Here is a 22,105-nt window from a genome sequence, read left to right on the forward strand (position 1 = left end):
ATTTCTAGGTCCTCAATGATGATGGTAATAATGATATGTGAAGGAGTTAAAAATCTTGGTATTTGCCTTAAAAATACATTCAGCGTAATCACCAGCTCCAGCCTTGAGCTATCTCAAAGACCCCTAGGACAGGGGATAATGGATGAGGACATTGGGAGTACTGGCACCAGCGAAAGTTGATAAGAAGCCATAAAAGTGACATGAAGAGAACTAACTAGCTTTGTCAGAAGATTTATATTTACTCAGGAAAATATTAATCATGTGTTTCTATTCTATAACCAGATCAAACGCTTTTTCATGTATAAATGTATCCCACAAATAAATGAGCACAGCTCAGTTCTATCTTGACATTGGCATGTCTGTGTCTTGATTACTGGTCTCTTGGTTAACCAGCATCTTATCTCACTGATATCTGAAGGGACTTGATAAAGGAGAGGTAAAATTACCCTAACAGTAGTATATTAAAAATGGAGGCTAAAAGGAGTGGAATTATTAAATAATGCATGTATAGGGCATTGACCTTGAAAGTGTAGCAAATATTTATGTATTCATAATTGAAAATGACGCCTTAAGCTGAATGCAGATAAACACATGTTTGTCACAAAGCAGGCACTTACCTTACAGGGTTAGGTCAGGTGACATGCTGCAGCCTATGGATGTAGGGGGGTGGAGTTAGGCTGTGTTTATATATATATTAGTGCTTCAATAGGCGTTCTTCCTCTAGTCTTCAGGAATTCTGTGGTTTCCGTGTGTCACTGTCAGGCTGAGTGCATAGAGTTTAAATAAGATTAAATTGATTTTTTTTTTCCTGTCAATTTTACTCAATATCTACTTGCTTGTGTTCTATCCTTTTATTCTCCATGCATTGTTTTTCTTTTTCTCTGTATTTTTACCTCATAATCTTCCTTTAAACTCCTTAATCTTTCTCCCCCTGTTTCTACATTCATTCATCTGCCATTTTGCCTTTTTCTTATTCAAATATCTATTCTTTCTTTGCCTGCATTATGTCTCGCCCCAGGCGCTCCGTTAACCCCCCTACTCGTTTTAATGATCCCATCGATGCCCCCACCGGGAGGGATCTCCCGGCTGTGTCATCTCCGGTAATGGCTGCCCTCGCTGCCCCTGCTGTGCCCAGTGGACAAATACCTGCTTCCACTGCGTCTGCCCATGCTGTGCGCATGCACAGATGCGCTCCGAAGCGTCCGAACAAGCAGCACAGCTTGGGCAGGAATAGGAAAGGCAGACCTCAGCTGCGGGCGACCAGGAGAGAATCTTCTTCCCCCACTCGCTCACGTACTTCCCCCAGACAGAATTCTAGGACTAGGTCCCTTTCATTGTCCCCCACAACGGCAGGTCAGGCATTAGTGACTGAGACTGGTGATACAGTCAGTAAATCCCAGGAGGTGATTAGGCACTTACCATTATCTCAAGCCCCTGCTAGGAATGTCAGGCATCATCCAAGCAGATTTAGTACTCATACACCTCCCAGTCCCCTTGTTAGCAGTAGAAACTTCTCTCAGTCTTATCCTTGGCAGCAGTATCATAGGGATCCAGTTAGATACACAGAAAGACAGCATCTGAATTCTCAATATGGCAATGAGCGCCACCTAGTGGATGACAGCCAGCAATTTTGTGATTATTTAAACTCTCAACCACTTTATTCTCAAAGTAGCAACATGTCTGATAAATATGATGTGCCCCATGTTAATGCACCTAGCACATCAGTCATATATCATCAGCGTTGCCCTCCCCCTTCAGTTGGTTATGGTAATAGTAGCCTGCGTCACATCCTCCTTCAGGACCTACTTCATCATTAGATTCCTCACTCCCGTTAACCCCTGAGGCTTTCAGGGAACAGCACCCTAGTAGTTCAATCGCATTAAACAGAAATTATCCTCAGAATAGGGTCTGTAGCCACGGCTGTGCAGCTGCTTGTTACCCGTCAGGATTGTTCGTGTTGTGCCTTGCACGCTTCCAGAGAAGTTTATCATCAACACAGGCCCCTGATTGGGACAGATTCACATTATACTGTATACCACCTCGTGCCCTCAGGTCAGGTTATCAACAGGGTTGTGCACATACCGACCTTTATGCTCAGCCGGGTGAGGATAGGCGCACACCTCTGTCATACACACCGGATCAGGCGCGTGCTTACAACAGGACTTGTGGTAGCCGTACTGACTTCTCTTGTCATCCAGAAACACAGGTGTGATGTATTTCACAAGAATTAAAGAATTACCACTGACTGGTGTTGGTGCTAAGTTGGGAGGCGCAGAGTCTAACGCACCCCCGGTGTTCACCAGGGAACCCCGCAAGGAGGTATGAAGTTCTCCCAGATAGTCACCAGTGCAGTGAATGAAGCGTAGTCAGACAAGCCGGGTCGGAACCAAGGGAGGGCTAGTACCACGGAGAATAGGCGAGAGAGTAGTCAGGAGCGGTCCAAGGGTAAAAATCCAGTACGGCCAGCAAGGTACAGTGGGTAATCCGGAAGAGTAGTCAAGGCAGCCAAGTTTTCAGAAACAGTAGTCAAGACAGGTAAAGCAGGGAAGCTAGAGAGGTGATAACCAATACTCTGGCACTCTAATGGTGCCAGAGTGAGGCTTAAATACACTGATAAAAGAAGTGGAGGAGAGAAGTTTTCAGCAGTCAGACACAGGCGTCCCGTTGCGGCGTACTGCGCATGCGCGCTGCGGAGGTTACGTGGGCGGAGGATTCATACTTGCAGGATAAAAATAACACTAACGCTTTAAGCCAAGTCGCTGCTTCTGATGATGTCATCTTCTCCAGCCGGCAAGAGAGCGAGTCGTGAAGTAATCTGCAGTCCGGTAAGTAGTTTTATTTGCAGGTCGGTGTACTACTGAATCGGCAACCTCATGTCGTTATCTTCTTTGTCGGGGTAGTCAGTACCGTTAATTGGTGCTACACCCATCACTTCATATTACTCTGTGTCAGAGAGCTCAATAAAATGCAGCAATCAGTTAGTATTTTTCTCTACACCTCTGTGCCTCCATCTGCATCAGATCTGCTGAAGGATTTCCATGGCCAGTGTTACAGCCTCAGATGAAAACTGAGGCCGTTTGACGCCCTGGATGGGGCTGGTGATCAGGAGGACTAACGAGAATCCGCAGTCACGTACATGGTGGCTTCTGATTGGTCCTCCCTCTCACACCACCATTCTGCAGCCATTTTAAAGGGATGTAATATACCTGCTGCATGCTGTAATATACAATGCAAGTAATCCTAGTTGTGTGAAAGATATACATATACTATTCCTACTTGTAGCAGATTTGTAGCAACTGGTAGTAGAAGAATTTACTTACAGCATGAGTGATGATAATGTTCAACACCAGTTGGTATAAGGACCAGGCTATGCCGATGTATCCTACCAGGCCTCTTCTGGCCTGTAATGTGGGGGCCCCGGGATGTGAAGGGGTCTCCCGCTGGGGCCTCTGTGGCCCTCTAGTGGCCGCTAACCCTTCACCCACGGAAGTTCTACCACTGCTCACCACTTTTGGTGGTAACAGCCTAAAGTGATTCCCTACTCACACACTACAGTGCTGCACGTCACTACTGTACACCTTATATCCTCTTGTGTCAGCGTTACAGTAACTACTTATTATTATACTGTATGTGAGTATAACAGGGGAGGGATAATAGTGACCTTGATCCCATTATAATCATCATTGTGTATTTTGCAAGCAGAACAAAACTCTGAATGAAGCTGGGATCACTGGGATGTGATATTTGCTACAACAGGAACCAATGTTTACTCATTACCCTGAAATCAACTGTGTTCAGTAAAGTTTAGTGGGTTTTTTGCACACCAGCCTGAAAGTTAAGAGGCGTGGAACTAGCTGTATAGTTTCCTCTTCCCTTTCAGAGATTGTCTGCATAGTTGTACTCTGTATTTCTATCGTCAAGTAAAGTAAAATAAGAAAACATGAACGAGTGAAGGACAATGCTCCGTTTTTCCATATTGGTCTTCATGACGCTTCAACTTCACACATGTGAGTTTATTTGTTTTTTTTATCTATTGATATTTAGCCGTAGAGTTTTTTTAAAAGTTTTTTTCACATTTTCTTTCTTTCACCATGTGTATGATGTCCGGTTAGTTCATATTTAATTTATATGCAGTATACAGTTATGTCATAAATTATGTTATAGATTATTTTTTCTTATATCAGCAAATAAAACCACCTTTTAGTACCAGAATCAGATGTTCTGGGCTGTTCCTACATAAATTCACCTATAACAAAAAAAAACCTAGGGTGGGGACCATTAGCTGTTGAGGGCCAGTGTGTAAAATGTAACTTAACAATTAAATAAAACTAATAAACATAATAATAATAATAATAATAATAATAATAATAGAAGAAATAAACCAACAAAAACTATTTAAACTAAAAATATAAAGTTTCAAACTGTAAATGTATTTATATGTATATGAATGTGCTTCATATTTCTACGTTGAGAGATGAACAGAGCCGTATATATGATCAGTAGAAGTTCCGGGTATATGTCAGTATTGGTACTTATTAGTCCACATGTGGAGGTGCTCAGGGGAATGACCAAAGAACTATTATTAAAGGGGGGGTAGTTTTTTGTATTTATATAATGGAAACCCTATTTAGCTCAAATATCCCAGGACTTTAACCAGTTAAATAAACCGTTTATAACACAAACTACAGGGACACATAAAGGTATATTGGTGTGTACTATATGATTATCATACAAAGTACATAAGATGAATGCACTGCTATGTTATCCCATCACAGATGAGCTGTGTGTTCTGACACTGATCACACTGACCAGGTAAATGGAGATGTCACCCGTACACCACAATGTAATAACCTCCCTCATTCCTTAGTGTTATCACCAAGTCTTATGTGTTATACAGTATAGTGATTATTATGTCACCAGAACTGGCAGCTATATATTATTGTGCTACATAGAGTATTAGTTGTGTATGTCTTGTGTATATTAGTCCAGTTTATCTGTCTGTACCAGGTGTGTTATGTGAGGATCCCTGTGCACAGAGAGCTGTATCTGGTATACAGGGAGGAGACGTCACTCTGCAACTGGATCAGACCAGGATCACATTTATTTACTGGGCTGCTCTCCCAGGTGCAGGAGTTATCGCTACAACAAAACCTGGAGGATATATTGATAATGTCATTAAGAGTTATACAGGAAGACTGAGCAACACAGGAGATGGGTCCTTACACATCACTAAGCTAACACCGAGCGATCAGAGGGTATATGCAGCAACCATACAGGAGGAAGAAGGAGAACAGAAATGCCTCCACTTTAATCTCACAGTATACAGTAAGTTATGGATCACTCCTCTGTACAGAATATATATATATATATATATATATATATATATATATATAATCAGTAGATCCGATGCAGAAGAAAAGAGAGTCTTGTCTGAGGTGTATCTATAGCGGGTATGGGGTCCTCGTGCCATCCTATGACAATATGTGCAGTTTTCCCTTGAGGGAAGGGGTAAGACCTGATCTCACCCAGAACTGCAGGGAGTGGAGCCTTCATCCAGGTGAGTTCAGACCCTTATCCTGGCAGACTCATGGGACTTGGGATGGTGCAAGTGTACTACTACTGGGGACTGATATTGAGGACTAACAATTGTGGACTAAATATTGAGGGCTAAGAGGTATTGTTTGGAGAGTATTGGGGACTAGGAAATATGCTTGTAGACTACTAAAAGGGCCTCCGAACTGTATATGAGAACTATTGATAGGGACTACACTCCTGTACTAGTACTCCTGTTGGGAAAACTATACTAGATAGCATCTATACCAGAGGACTACTGCTGGGAACTATACTGCTACTGGGGACTGAAAAGTATACTAGGGACCACCAAGAGGAATCTTGTTGTCTGGTTGAACCCACCCTCTGACTGTATACTCATCCTGTGGGGAAAGTGACCGTATGACCCATATCTAGGGTGTGTACACACAGTCAGGAAAAGTCAGTGCTGCTGGCAGAACCTAGGAGGGGATTGCAGAGAGAGCCACTGGTTCACACAATCACTTTCCCCATCTCGGAGGCTATAGATGGGGCAGAAGTACATCTGCCCCCACCATATGTACCACCAATAAACACACAATCAAGACTCTTCGTACCCTCTTCCCTACAGAAACTATATTAGAAGACTGTTACTGGGAAATACACAGATTTGCAATTTGCCTGGAGCTGTGTTATTGTTCTGTGCATTTCTTAATATTGCTGTCAATGGGGCTTTTCATGATGATGAGCAGCTTTAGTATAGTAAAGGGATGGCCGCAGCCACAGATATAACTGAAGCCAGTATTTCTATTTCAGCAATGACAATTAGCAATGGAGCTATGGAGCTCTCCTCTTTGTGTGTTACCTATATAACACACTACAATGTGACTGCAGAATTACACCAAGCCTGCCAGCACTCACTCATGCGCTCTGTTAATCTGCTCTGTCCCTCTCCTATTAGCTAGAATTTTGGCTTCAAAATTTAAAGGCACTTCCTTTGAATCCTCAGTGCCTGTTCTCTGTTACCTTCTTGGAACTAGATGTGGCTCTCTGATTCTGTTAGTCCACAGAGCTGACACTCTACTCCAGCGCAACACCTTCTTTTCAGTGAAATCTGCTGACTACTGAACCAACACTTTTTAAGTGTTTCTGCTGCCATTCCAGTGGTAACCAGTCGTCGGCAGAGCTGACACTCTACTACTACAGCGCTATTCCTCCATTCTAGTGGAATCTGCCGACTACTGAACCAACACTTCCTAAGTGTTTCTGCCGCCATTCCAGTGGCAACCAGTGGTCCGCAGAGCTTACATCTCACTCTGTTCTCCTCCGTCATTCTAGAGGTGTCCATCTATCTCTCCTGTTCTCCTCAATTGTCTACCATTGCTGACCCTCCTGACTTGTTCCTCTAAGAAGTTCCACCTAGAACTCCTAATAAGGGCTGCGACCCGCGAGACAGATGCAGCAAATACCAAACCGCCGTGCAGCTGGTCCCTGGTGAATACTGTCTCCTCGTTAGACTCCGCGCATTACTTGAGTATTGTTAATCTAGACAACTGTAGGATCCTGTCCACTGAACCGTGACAAGTGCTGCTTACAGAGCACACAGGACCTGATAGTGACACTAGGAATAATGTACTGTCCTAGAAGACTACTACTGGGGATTAGCCTTTATTCTCCTCCTCCTTATACTTTTATTATATAACTTGTGTTTATACCATCATTCTGGTCACTTCACTTCTTAGAATCATTTGTGTCTTCTTTCTTTTCTACAGATTTATTATATAACTGATATTTGTGGTAACTGCAATATGCATGTCATTATGGAAATACTACATGTATAATGTTTTGTAAATGTGTTTCCTATAGGAAGATTATCAGCCGGTGACATCCAGATTAGTCCCAATGTCATCAGTAATGTCACCTGCTCTATGACATTGATGTGTATAGTGACAGCACCAGATGTGACTATAACCTGGAGGAATATAAACAGCAGTAATATAAATGTGACCGGAGACGTCCTATATGTACCTCCCAGCGATGTAACCTCCACCTATACCTGCACTGCCAGTAATCCTGCCGGTAACGTCTCCAAGTCTGTGGTTCCCCAGCAATACTGCAACATAGGTAATTATACTGATATACCTGTGTAATGTACATACATGTAATCTCATTACTGCGCATGTCAGGTGACAGGTGAGCACCTTCCACCATAACACAATGATCTGCTCCTATTTATCACAAATATTATCCCATTGTAAGTACCTGTCCTAAAAAAATAATTGGTGCTAAAAATGTTCATATAACCAGCTTATTAGCTAGAAATATGTTGGAAAAATACATAATTATACTAGGGTAAGCAGGATAGTATTAGAATTGGTGAGTTCTCTAGCAAAATAATTATTAAGTAGTAAGAACTACACATCCATAAATGCAATTCTAGCCAGATTGATAGATGTGTTTATAATTTTTACTAGGAGTGAATGTTATGGTAAAATAAAACAAAGAAAGACGCCATGTAATTAGTTTCTGAAGCCAAGTACACAGAGTTTTCCTGCTGCAGTGTTGTTAGAAAACCTCATTTCCCTTTGAATGCTAAGTGTCCATAACAAGGGTTCAGACATCATGGTTCTGCTACTTGTGAGTTGGTTGAGTTCCTTGGAGACAGTGAATCAAGCTGGACAACTCACCTGAATCTGTATATTATATGAAGCATGATTTTAGACACCTTGTGTAGAGTTATGTTTACTTATTTGACTATATGGGTTTGCCCCCTTGGTTTGCTTCCCTTTGCGTTAGCTGATGTTACGTAGTCATTTCTGATCTTACTTTGTATTTTGTCTCACACATTGGTCTGGCCCAGGTCTGTGTTACAAGGGCTTTGTGCATTAAGACTTGGTGGCTAATAAGTACCAGAGATCTTAGCTCAAAGAGAAAGGTTGTAATAAGTGAAGGTGGAATAAAAAAGAAAGAAGAGCAGGACTACTTCCAATGAAGTCGCACTAAAGACACAAATATTTAGTCCAATACTGGGAAATTATTCCATTTCATTGAGGGGATTGTTGAAGATGGATAATACATAAACATAACTCAAAACCAAATTTTTTTATTGATATGCATTAAAAATGAATTTAATAATTAAAAAGCGAAATATTAAAATGTTGGAGTCTGGGACAGGTAGATGAGATGGGAGTACACATGAGAGTGTAGTGGTGGTAGAATCACCTATATTTATGTATCTCCCTATCCACGATAATCACAGTGAGAATCCCTAATTAACCATCAAACATGATCAAAAACTGCACAGGTCATCTAAATGAATAAATCTTTATATTGTGTTAATAACACAAATATCTAATGATGTATATAATTAATACAGATGAAGTTCCTGAATGTAAGTTCTGTTTCTATGTCCTTAAATGATGGTAAATATCTGTTCAATATTGTAAAGATCAACGGAGTATTCGTGATACCGGTTTATTTCTGAAATCAACTTATTTTTTATTATTATTTTTTTGTAAGAAATTATACGAAGATCGTGTGGATGGTAAGTATGTTGGCTTATAATGATGTTTCTCATAATGAGCAGAGAGAAATGTATGCGTGACCGCGCATACACATGTCCGGGGACACGATCGCAATCAAGGTAAATATATCAGTTTCACAGATCCTTAATGAACAGTAGAAAAAAGTATATATCTATATCTGTATATTTTCAGGTGTGATCTGGGTTTAGTAATTATCAGCCCCACATATACTAAATATTCCTTCTATTCTCACTTGAAAAGTGGCCGCATATAATTTTCCGGCTAGCTGGTCACCCTTTGTAAGCTGTGTTATATAGGGTTATTATTCACTGACCAGCTATGGCAAAACGGATGCTTAGGAAAAATATATATGTCTCAAATTACTTTGTATATATTCACATTATTTCATTGAGGGGCTATGATTAAAGAGTATTGAGCATATACATTTAGCATTCACCCCAGAGAACTGCTTGGTTCTATAAATAGCAGCTTTAGTATTATTATTGAGAACAAAATAAAGTTGTGTTCTAGTATTTCAAATAGCTACATTTATAATAATCTAGGATTCTGCTCACATGAGAGGGCTGTGTTGATGTGCATAGGTCAAGTCTGATTACTAAGAGCATTAACATACAAAGAAAATTTATTTTTCAACTTCTGTTGTTATATTGTATCAATTAATTGCATCTGTGGCAAGCTAGGGTTAATGCCATATAAATGGCTAATGTTCTTTTCACATCATTTCATAGTTAAAGTATATTGAGCATATACATGTGACATTCACCCAACAGATACATAGCAGTTTCAATATTGTTGTTAAGAACAGAATGAGGTTTGTATCTAATATATTAGTACCATAACAAAAAACTGCATTTGTGATAATCTAATATGAGGTTCAGCTCCTGTAAAAGGGCTGTGCTGGTGAACTGCAGCTCTGGTCTAATTACTGGAAACATTCACAAATACAAAGACTGAGTTTATCAGCTACTATTGTTATATTATTTTAATTACTTATATCTGTGATAATCTAGGATTAATGCCTTGTAGAAAGAGCTAATCCTCTTAAACAGAATTCATATTATTGATCAAAAAGGGCTGTAATAACCAGCTACACTTAGAACTCCCTGAAACACATACACCTGACATACATTTCACTATTAGCTTCTACTAGGAGGCAACCCATATGTAATTAGGGTTGGGTATTTAAACTAATATCCACCAATGAGCTCGATATAATTTGATTGACACATTTTTCAACCTATCAATTAAGATTTTTTAATGTGTTTACTATAAGGTCACAGGAACAAATATATAAAAGACTGTTTTTTGATAATTAATTATTCAAATTTATTTGGGAGAGAGTCCAAACTTATAAACATCTAGATAAAGAGAATATATAAAATATACATAATATGTAAGGTACATTTAGAATATGTATGTTGTTGATTATCTATAGATATCTACATAATGCTATCCTGAGATTGTCATCTGTACCTAGAAGTTATTGTTTAAATCACTATAAAATACATCTAATGACATACCAGGATAGGTTCACCAAATTCATTTTGATTTCATCCGCTGTGAAGATCATTTATTTATATGTTATAAAAGGGAATTTGGAGATTGTTATTATTGGTCCTTCAAGATAATACACATTATTTTCTTGACTTTTAATGTTAATAAATGTGTGTTGATCGGTGACTGAGGATAAAAATAATAAATAAAAAAAATAAAAATTAAAATAAATAAAAATAAAAAAATATATAAATATAAATAAAAATAATAATAAATGTAAATAAAAATATACCTAGATCACCCGTGAAAAAATATATATGAGAAGGGTATATATAAGGGTTTTCCAATATAAATTGGAAATTATGGTATATCACTAAGAAATTCCAATGATGAATAAAATTAAATGGAAATAATAATTGTAAATAAAACAGTGCAGATTGGAAATATCTGTATGTGTTTATGTGTGCTAGTACATTTTAATTGATGTACAGAGTTATAATAAGTGATATAGGGGAGAAAATAAGATAACTCCATAGGACAAAAAAGTGAAAAAATATGTGAAATAAAAGGGTGATGGCAGATTATGAATAAAAAAGTGAGGGTGAAAACAAGGGAATGTGTTGTATAAATATTAAGAGGGCAGAAAATGTTTGACCCAAAAGTGACCGTGAAGTGAATACGAGATCCACATATTATTGGATCATGAGCCATAAAGGGAGCTGATTGAGCAGTGAAAATACGATTATTCAAATAAAATATAAACCAATTTAAAGATATATGAACATATCACATAAGATATCTACCAGAGATCTTGTGAAAGATCCTTAGCCATTACAGATAATTATTGTTTTGAATAACCCAAATCTGGAAGAAAAATTCTTCCAAAAGGTGAATTTATTAGATTATAAAAAGGCTGTGAAATTAATATTTTCATTTAGGCCAGAAGGGTGTATAGCAGGGGTCGGCAACCCCCGTCACGCGTGCCAGACCTGGCACGCTGAGCTTTGTCATCTGGGACGGCTGGAGCAGTGTTCAGAAACTCAGGAGCTTGCTGCAGCTCCACCTGGCACCAAAACTTTTTCTGCTCATAGACGAGAGACACTGTAGCTGGCTCTCATTACATATTCAAAATCTCTCATCCTGCCCAGGAGTGCCGAGAGGGGGGGGGGGGCAGACAGTAAGTTTAATTCCCCCTCCCATTCATCAGCCGGGAGGGGCGGGGCTAATATGAGGGGGTGGGGCTAATCAGGATTGCAAATCTCAGTGACAATGGAGACAGGCAGCAAGGCAACAAATCAGACTGCTGCCAGGCTGCCTGTCATTTCAGAGCACAGCCGCGGAGCTATCATCCTCTGGAGATGAGGTGAGTACAAGGGACTGGTGGGTGGTGGTGGCTGTGAGTATATATGTGGAATTGTGTGTGTATGTGTATGGCAGTATGTATGTGTATGGAATTATGTATGTGTGACATTTTGTATGTGTATATAGAATTATGTATGTGTATATATGTATGGCATTGTGCCCGTGTGTGATGTGTCTGGGTGGGTGACGTGGTGTGTCTGTGGGGTGACGTGATGGGTGATGTGGTAGTGGGTGGCGTGATGTAGCTGAGGGGTGGCGTGATGTAGCTGACAGATGGCGTGATGTAGCTGAGGGGTGGCGTGATGGGTATTGTAACTGAGGGATGGTGTGATGTGTCTGGGGGGTGACGTGGTGGGTGATGTAGCTGAGGGATGGCGTGATGTGCCTGGGGGATGGCGTGATGTGTCTGGGGGGTGGCGTAATGGGTGATTTGGCAGGGGGTGGCGTGATGGGTGATGTAGTTGAGGGGTGGCGTGATGTGGCTGGGGAGGGTGTGATAAATGTAATATTTTATTATAATGAATGTATTATATACTGCGTGATCTGTGTTATGTACGGTGTACACTTATTGCTTGCTTTTCCATATTTACATTTTCCAACAGCTCCTAACATTCCAGGATCCATGCTAGAATCCAGTACCAGGTTGTGATAGCTACAATCACAGGTAGGTGAGAGTAACACAATTTTGATACATAATGGGGGAGTTCAATTAGCCGCGAAGTGTCTCCGGGACGTCCGCGAGACACTTTGAGGCGGAGATTTGACAGAAATCTTCTCCCATATTTCCTTGCACCTCTATGGGGTGTGAGGGAAAATGAGTGGAGATTTCAACCGCAATCGAATTTCCACCAATATGTCATGTCTAGCGAAGTCCAACCATGCCCATGTTGACCACACCTCTTTGGATGTGCCGCCGTGGCATACAGCACCCTTGCTGCTCACCTGTGCGGGGGCCAGCCCAAAATATTTGGTGTACCGGGGCCCAAAATATCTCTTGGCGGCCCTGATCCTGTCCTACAGCCGCAATAACATGCCAGCATATCCCCCAGTGCAACGTGCCACGTAACGTTTCTTAACACATCATTTCATGCAACGTAACACCCTGCGCCCATGAGACGGCGGGCACATAACATTTATCAGTGATAAGTAGCAATGCCGCATCTCACCCAGGGTTATAAATCACCTTTCAGTCAACCTGTCATTTTATACAGAACAAGATGGAATGTAACCACTGTCTACAAGAGGTGAGTCGCATACACTGGCTAATGTGGCATAATATGATTATGCCCTTATGTTAGGTATACTAATAATTTGGGGCACTTATGTGTGACATAATATAAACTGGGGGCACTATTGTGTGGCTTAACATGAACGTTTATTTGTTCCCATTACCATTAATATTATAATTTTAGCGTGATGAAATAATATATATATATATATATATATATATATATATATATATGTCTATATTATACACACACACTACTGGCACACCTGGGCTTGAAAAAATTTTTGCCGGCGCACTGATAGAAGAAGGTTGCCTACCCCTGGTGTATAGTATTTAACAGAAAAATGTATTTGCTTTCGTTTTTCAGCATTTCTTGAATAAGGTTGCCTCCTCGATTCCCTAAGTTTATTCTCATGATGCCAAAGACATTTGTCCCTATAGGGTTGGCGTCGTGTGTTTTCAAAAAATGTCTTGCACCAGAGGTCAAGGTTAAAATATTTTTAATGCATATCAATAAAAAAAAAATTGGTTTTATGAGTTATGTTTATGTATTATCCATCTTCAACAAACCCCTCAATGATATGGAATAATTTCCCAGTATTGGACTAAATATTTGCGTCTTTAGTGCGCCTTCATTGGAAGTAGTACTGCTTTTCTTTTTTATTCTACTGTGATATATTACTACTAGAAGTAGCACCTAATAGAACGACCTAAATTTTTGCGCTGCCCTTGTGTATAAAATATTATAAGAGCAAAAGAAAAATTTTCTTGTGCGGGGGATATTCTCTAATGATTATCCTGTATAATAAGTGAAGGTGACCATCTACACTTGGTTTCTTGTACTCTTCTGGTACTATTAGTATTTACATTTAGACTTGATTTGCTTATTCTCATATTTTTTATTTCTCAGATTCTCAGGAACAACAGACATTTCATACAACAGTGAACATTATACGTTCTGTCATAGCTGTAGTTGTGTTCTTTATCACCTGCTGTGTGTTCATTCACCACATGAAGACTGAAGTGATTAAACCCACCAGTGATTAAACCCACCAGTGACAGAAGATGTTACCCCACAAGGCTGTGTCTACAGTGGATGATACGGAATAAGACGTTATTAAACTTTTTCAACAATGCTTACTAAAAGTAAATAGAATTATGATGTTATAAAAATGATATACTGTATATTATTTTATACTTAAAAACAATTTAATAAGTTACTTACATTTATGATTTGCTAAAGCAAACTTTAACAAGGAAAGACGTACATGTAAACTTTCTATACATATATTCCACCCACGTCACATATGTCATGTACAGCGCTGAGTAGCAGTTACATGTACACGTCTCTATATATGGGATCTGGTCCTACTGTGATCTGACAAATGTTATAAATGAGAATAAATACTACAGACACCTATCAGTTAGACACAGTCTTCTGTTCACTCCCTTATATTGATATTATATGATCCGGTGTGAACCGATATTTATCTTCTAATTTGGGAGATATTACTACATAACCTGCATTAATTGAAGACAAATTGGAGAACTAAGAGTTACTCTTGTAGTGTATTAACAGATGGAGGATAATAATAGTAATGTACTACAAGAGTGATTAGACAAATACCAGATTGGAAATGTCTTTGTGTCGTCAAATAAATATTGCATTTAGTCTGGTTTGAATTATCCTCCTATACATTATACAAAGTGTCTCCAAAATGACCTGTCTTATAAACACCTATATTATTTACTCAGATACTGCAATAGCTGATTTCTATTTACTTTTAATATATTTTATTCTAATTGGGACTTTACATTGTCTGTCTTATAAATGCGTCTTCTGTTTTCAAATAAACCACCACAGTCTGAGTGATTTTATATTCTATTCATACACTTTATTCTAATTGTGACAGATTTGTGTCTGTCTTATAAACCTCTCACTTCCATAGTACATTATGTGTGTTTTATATTATTATTTGTTTAATTTATCAACAGCAACTGGGTGTACAAACATGTAATAAACAGTATAAACGACAACAATATATCACAGAGGAGGTAGAAAACAAAGTAAAATATCAATAGAGAAGTGTAACTGCAGATTATTTTTTTTGTTTTAAACAAGAAGGAGAGACGATAGAGAAACAGAGAAGGATAAAGAAATGCGGGGCAGGGGGATGGGATGGAGGAAGTGGGAGGGAAACATCTCCAGCTATGAGGTGGGATCTAGAGGTAGGAAGTCCAGAATAGGAATCTGTAAGAGGGTAGGGGGGTATTATAGCAATGGGGAGGGGATGGTCTCGAGTTGAGTCCATGAGCGCCAGGATCTATGAAATGAGGATTCCTCGGGATACAGGTCATCAGTTCCATCTTGTGTATGTACCAGTGTGCCATCATGCCAGGAGTGGTTTGACTCTTCCAGGAATCGGCTATGATGAAGGGTGTTTAAATTATTAAAAAAAGTTTTATACTAACTGCACCTGAAAATTGTTTCATGTTAAAGTACAAGTACAGTACAAGCTCCCATCACACATAGCAGTTATCAATGCATGACTAAGGAGAAGAGCGCAAGGAGATATAGCAATATGTTTCTTGTTACCTTCAGTCAGTTAAGTGACTATTTATATTATATTATTTGATGATTTACAGTATTACTATGCAGTTCCCCTGTTATAGATGTATGTGATCCAGAACCAGCGGTTCAGTGAGGGAACCATAGTGGCTTCCGGGATAATTGATAAAAGTCGGAATCTCGTAGTTGCAATTATAACATCATGGATAGGATGGATTCAGACTGTGCGTCTTGACAATGTTACAAAAATCGAATAGTAATTGACTCAGTCGCAGGATACTGCAATGTGGCTATCTAGCAGTGAACAGTGGGACGTATACACAGGGTCAACAAACCCACGTGGAGCTTAACTTATGTCCTCAGCCTCTTGTAACTCAAATGTTATTGAAGTATTAAGATGTGCAAAGGATTTTGTTGTCGGTACGCAATCTCACTTTACTCAAGCATGGAACATGTCACATAAACTTGCTATTAGGTACAAGCTACGCTAATATAATAATACTTTCCATATGCTTAGGCAGCTTTATGAGCAGCAAAAACACATCAACACCTATGTCATTAAGCATCCCAGGCTGCTGGATGGAGCATACTTAGATCCGGCACACTTAGATCCGACACAATGGCAAATCATTGCGACTTATGTTGGCTGCGCGATCCCTTTGAAGAGATTAGTGTGTGCAATAAATGAAGAACGTGCAGGTCTTCACACCGTATGGTGAAGAAGCAGAAGAGAAGAGTAAAAGCGAAAGATTACTGAGAACAAAAGGTTATGGGGAGATAACAGAAGCAGCGGTAGAAGATTTTAAAGGAAGTCAAAGAATGAACAACAGCGCCAAATAAATAGTGATATATAAATAAATAATTGTAAGTAGATATTAAAAATATTAATGGCTGAAAAAATCTAAATGTACAGTCATGGCCAAAAGTTTTGAGAATGACACAAGAATTGGTTTTCACAAAGTTTGCTGCTTCAGTGTTTTTAGACCTTACAGATACACATATATCAAGTAGAATTAACTCATTCATATCTGATCAAAGGGTAACACAGCATAATAAACTAGATTATTTGACTTCCAAAGTATTGTCTATACAGCAAATAGGTTTATTACAAAAGCCGCTAAGTTTTGCCCCTAATTGTCATCCAAATATTTTCTAGCTATTTTTGGATGATCATAAATGTATATGAGCTATAACTACTTTTAAAAAAAAAAAACATTTGACTAGAATTTAAATATTGTTATTCTATCATATTATAAATCTCACTATAAACAACATTTGATATTTTATCTTGTAGAATGTCAAGTTATTCATGTAAATAAATTTTTTTGATTTGGTCAAAGCAGGCTTCAGGAAGTGTGTGACACTTATTTACGATATAAAGTTATATACACAATCTTATTGTATTAGGAAAAAAGACTCTTTAGACTTTAATGAGAAATTAACCACTGGCTATTAAACAAGCAGATGTACAGCGGGAAATAGTTCAAGATACACAATTTATTTTAAAAGAAACATTTAGAATTTTAAAGAATGAAACTATTAATGTACTATGCGATCCAACTTGTACATTTCTTGTTATTATAAATTAATTGTTTTATCAGCTAGGGGTCATCCAGATACCCTAATTAATTAAGAATACATCTATCTATTCAAATAATTTCCTGTTGTTCAAATTTTTTATTATATTTCAAAAATTCATAAAACTTTTAATTTTCCTCTGCAATTATTTTGGTTATTAATTATTGTTGTTGTTTTTAAACTTACTCAACTAGTGGTTGCTTGTTGGTCTCTCTTACTTTTCATTCACAAATACAGATTTGCTATTTTAATGCAGGAATTCATCCTGTTGACTTTGGACAAATATTAATCCATGCTATGAATCAATTTTGCAATTTCCTTCCAGATATTTTTTTTTTTTATAAAAAACGTTTTAGTTAGGATCTGTATAAAGTACACAGATATGTACCATTAGTCAGCCTTGATGCTGTCAATATTAGTGTAGAACTTCATTTATACGTCATTTTGTTCATATTTGGTAGCATTCTTTTTATACCTAATAAATATTTTAAACGTAAAAGTCTGCTGCCCTCAAGTGTAGATTTGGGAAACAGCAGCCTGACATAGATCCAACAAGTGAAACACAAAGTAAAAAGCAAACATCCCAACTGTCCTATATCTGTCCCAGCCATTGCCACGTTTGCCCCAATGCTGGGAATGTTAGGGAAGTATGTGCCATTCACTGCAGCTCTGTGTAGCAGAACAGCAGTGATCAGGTGCCAGGCACTTCTGCCAATGGTGTGCACAGCGATGAATGGGAGTTGGTAAGGCAGGGGACGGGGGTAAGGGATGGCCTGGCCCTTCAGAAACATTAGACATGCCCTGGGTGTGTCGCAAGGCCCTATTTATGACATGGCTTCAACCCCTTTGCGGCCTCACGCTCAATATAACACGATTTTGTAATATAAAAGAAGAATGTACAATTCAGTTGATCTATTTGCCCATTTTCAAATTTAAAACTAGGCGAATTTCAATATTAGCTAATTATTATCTCTAGGTTGAAAAGTATTGCCAGCAATATGCAGGAGGGTTTAATGAATAGCTGTTCTACTCTGATTTATAGGTAAAATAATATAGACCCAGGAAGTTGTAGGTCCAGCGATTACACGCTTCTATATGCCATAATATGACAGGTTTTCCTTACTTCCAGAGACCTTTGGTGGGGGGGGGGGGGGGGGTTATCTTTCACTCAGCCAGTCCAGTGGCCTAATCTTTATCTTCTCCAGTGTTGGTTGGCGGTCTTTTGGATTTAGTCCTCCCTAGGCCTGCTGGTTCATGCCATTTACAGGTAAGGCTCAATCAGATGTCTTTAATAACAGGCCAAAGCTGCTGTATTGGGCTAGTTGAGCCCTTTAAGTGTTGTTGCTCTTGTTTTCACACTAGATCACTTCATATTATTCTCTATATCAGAGAGCTCAATAAGATGCAGTGATCAGTTAGTAGCTCTCTCTACACCTCTGTACCTCCTTTTGCATCAGATCTGCTGCTGGATTTCCATGGGTAGTGTCACAGCCCCAGATGAAAACCGAGGCCGTGTGGCACCCTGGATGGGGCTGGTGATCAGGAGGACTAACGAGAATCCACAGTCAGGTACATGGTGGCTTCTGATTGGTCCTCCCTCTCGCATCACCATTCTGCAGCCATTTTAAAGGGATGTAATATACCTGCTGCATGCTGTAATATACAATGCTGGAATGTCAAATGAATATGTACCTATTCATAACGGTTATACATTATAATATTGATTTCAAAACAAGTTATTAAATTCTAGAAACGCAAGTAATCCTAGTTGTGTGAATGATATACATATACTATTCCTACTTGTAGCAGATTTGTAGCAACTGGTAGTAGAAGAATTTACTTACAGCATGAATGATGATAATGTTCAACACCAGTTAGTATAAGGGCCAGGCGATACCGATGTATCCTACCAGGCCTCTTCTGGCCTGTAATGTGGGGGCCCCGTGATGTGAAGGGTTCTCCCGCTGGGGCCTCTGTGGCCCTGTAGTGGCCCCATACCCTTCACCCACGGTTCTGTAAGGATGTCCCCGGTGCCCGAGAAGCGGGCGAAGATGCCCGATGCTGCCGCGCCCCTGGAGGGACTGAAGAGGTCCCTGATGGCGGTGCCCAGCAAGAAAAAAGAAGAAGGAAGTGACTTACCCGTCCAGCGCTCCAGCGGCGGTAAGTATGTCCTCTTGCTTGCAGGTTCTGACAGCGGAGGAAGGATGAGCCAATCAGGGCTCATCTTTCCATTGTTGGCCAATCAGCGGCCGGATACGCGAGCCGTTTGCGGCTCGCGCCCGGCCGTTTGAAAGGTTGGCGCCGCGGCGAGCCAATCAGTGCTCGCGGCGGCGCCTGCTGATGACGTTGCGCCGGCGACTATATAAGTCACCGGGCGGCGCCATTTTGACATAAGAGAGTCGGCGGCGGAAAGAGAAGGACGTCGGGAGACGTCCGGAGTGGAAGAAGAACAGCAGAAGCCGCCGGAGCAGAGATCGTCGGCGGGGAGCCCTTGTAAGGGCTGAGAGCACCCCCGCCTCTGGAGCAGCCAGAAGACCCGCGCCGAACGGGAGAAGAGGCGCCGCCGGCTGGAGGGTCTGGAAGACCCGGAAAAGAAGGCAGAAGACGGCGTGGCAAGTTGAGTATCCTGCGCAGAGCAGGTAAGTACCCTCAACGTTTAGTCAGGCACTAGTCCCGTGGCCACGGTCGGGCACAAGGTCCGTGAGGACATTAAAATTAGGAGCACAAGGCCCAGGGAACTGGGCACTAGGCCCTTATGAAGTAGTGGGCCAGTAGGCTATATTGTCGATAAAGGGGACAAACCCCTAATTGTAGTTAGAGAGGGGGAGGCTCAGGGCCCCCAGGTATAAGGGCACAAGGCCCTTAGGTAGGTAGTGGCCTAGAGGCCATAGGAAGGCCACAGGGCCTAATTAGAGGGCTGAAAGCCCATAGTCTTTAAAGGGCACAAGGCCCTAGCAGTTTGGGAGGCCACGAGGCCTAAGTAGGCAGGGGCTAGTGCCCCTAGGTAGCAGGGCACAAGGCCCTAGTTAGTGGGCTCAGAGCCCTGAGTTAGAGAGGGGGCTGAGCCCATAGTCAGAGCGCAAGGCTCTGTAGGCAGCTGTGCACGAGGCACATGGTGTGTAGGGCATAAGGCCCTGGTGGTGTGATAGAAGCGTGAGAGCCTTGTGAGTGTAGGCACGGTCCTGTGTGAGGTGAGCACACGGAGTTAGGAGGTACAGTAGAGCGGAGGCTCCTGTGGGTGCTGTAGCAACCGACTGGTTGGCTAGCAGCGGTGTGCTCTGGTGAGTAGCGTGCAAAGTACTGTATACTGTATTTATTCTGTCTGTGCGGCGAGTATTGTTTGTATTACGGTATTTTGGGGGTGTGCTACATAACTGTGTCTAGGGGCAAGGCGTCAGGCCCCCATTAAAGGTAGGCTCTTGTTTCCTGTGGTTTCCTGTGCTAACCCGTGCTGTGAGGACAAGTGTAGTTACCAGCGTACACATAGTCAGAGGAGAACATACGTAGTTTTCCCGTCCCTTAGGTCCCTGGGGTCACACTGGTTCCCAGAGGGGGTGGCTGAGTGAGTCGGTGGCAGTGTAGCACACCTTGAGGCAGTTCCAGGGGCGGCCCATGGTTCTGGTCGAGGGTCCCCAAGGCCGGTTCCGTGCAGGTGGACCTGTGGCTCCGGACATAAGGACACGTGTCAGATACCCGAGTACAGGCAGTCGGGCGGTTCAGTTCGATCGGCTGTTCCGTGCAGCAGTCGGCCCGCGGGTTAGTGTGCTGTTCCAGCGAGCCTCAGCCGGGCTTTAAGCAGCCGGTCCTTAGGGTCCGTGGGTGACCCCATCGTAAGGAGACAGTCTCCTTGGTTAGACCTGGGTGAGGGGGTTAGGAACCGCCCTCCGGTATAGTCCGTGAACACCGGCTGGTGTTCCCCGTAGTGGTTAGTGAGCAGTTCCGTTAGTGCACCACACCTAGTTAGTCATAGTTGTTTGACTTAGTTTATGTTGCCGACCATTAGAACGTTGTTAGGGTCGGGTCGCTGTTGTAGTCAGTTTAGGTTTGTGGGTGCCTATCTTAGTCTCACTGAGAGTGCAGAGGGAGGCTGTGTGTTCTTGTCATCTGCAGGTGTCGGGGAGGTGCAGGAGAACCGGATTGGAAGTGGGAGTGTCCCAGTGAGTATCACGCTCAATTCCCCCTTTCGGTTATGCCCTCACCGGGTGGTGTGCGAGGTACTTGAGGCGGGACTAGTCCTGGTCTCAAGTGCCTGTAGTCCCCCGTGCCTTGGCGAGAGCAAAGTGAGGAGGCGGCAAGGGGGCTTGGACTGAGAGTGTCCTTGTTCATTGCCGTATTCTCGGACAGCCCTTTCCTGGTAGGCACGGCTGTAATCTCTGTCTCTTTCTTAGAGGGACGTGGTTGGAGGTGACAAGGGTTGCGGCTGCTGATCTGCTGGGATCGAATCGCAGCTGGGATATTGGAAGCGGACTGGAGATGACCATCGTTTACAAAGTAAGTTCTTTTGTGTTGCATCTGTCCTGTTCCCCGCAGGCGCTACATTTTTACCATTGCTCACCACTTTTGGTGGTAACAGCCTAAAGTGATTCCCCACTCACACACTGCAGTGCTGCACGTCACTACTGTACACCTTATATCCTCTTGTGTCAGCGTTACAGTCACTACTTATTATTATACTGTATGTGAGTATAACAGGGGAGGGATAAGAGTGACCTTGATCCCATTATAATCATCATTGTGTATTTTGCAAGCAGAATAAAACTCTGAATGAAGCTGGGATCACTGGAATGTGATATTTGCCAC

At 41.2% G+C, this 22,105-nt stretch overlaps 1 protein-coding gene across 1 annotated transcript; it reads left to right on the forward strand.

The window, feature by feature from the left end:
* Nucleotides 1-3,875: 3,875 nt before the first annotated feature.
* Nucleotides 3,876-15,034, forward strand: LOC142109250 (SLAM family member 9-like). Its single transcript, XM_075193357.1, has 4 exons — nt 3,876-4,007; nt 5,008-5,325; nt 7,396-7,653; nt 14,069-15,034. Exons 1-4 carry the CDS (start codon nt 3,959-3,961, stop codon nt 14,203-14,205), a joined length of 762 nt encoding a protein of 253 aa, XP_075049458.1. The 5' UTR covers nt 3,876-3,958; the 3' UTR covers nt 14,206-15,034.
* The last annotated feature ends 7,071 nt before the right edge of the window (nt 15,035-22,105 follow it).

Source organism: Mixophyes fleayi, chromosome 12 (genome assembly GCF_038048845.1).
Source record: "Mixophyes fleayi isolate aMixFle1 chromosome 12, aMixFle1.hap1, whole genome shotgun sequence".
NCBI lineage: Eukaryota > Metazoa > Chordata > Amphibia > Anura > Limnodynastidae > Mixophyes > Mixophyes fleayi.

Bases quoted from the DNA above. Each gene is read 5' to 3' on its own strand.
- LOC142109250 (XM_075193357.1), top strand. From the start codon at position 3,959: ATGCTCCGTTTTTCCATATTGGTCTTCATGACGCTTCAACTTCACACA. The intron at 4,008-5,007 runs GTGAGTTTATTT...TGTCTGTACCAG, and splicing joins GACGCTTCAACTTCACACAT to GTGTGTTATGTGAGGATCCC. The intron at 5,326-7,395 runs GTAAGTTATGGA...TGTTTCCTATAG, and splicing joins CTTTAATCTCACAGTATACA to GAAGATTATCAGCCGGTGAC.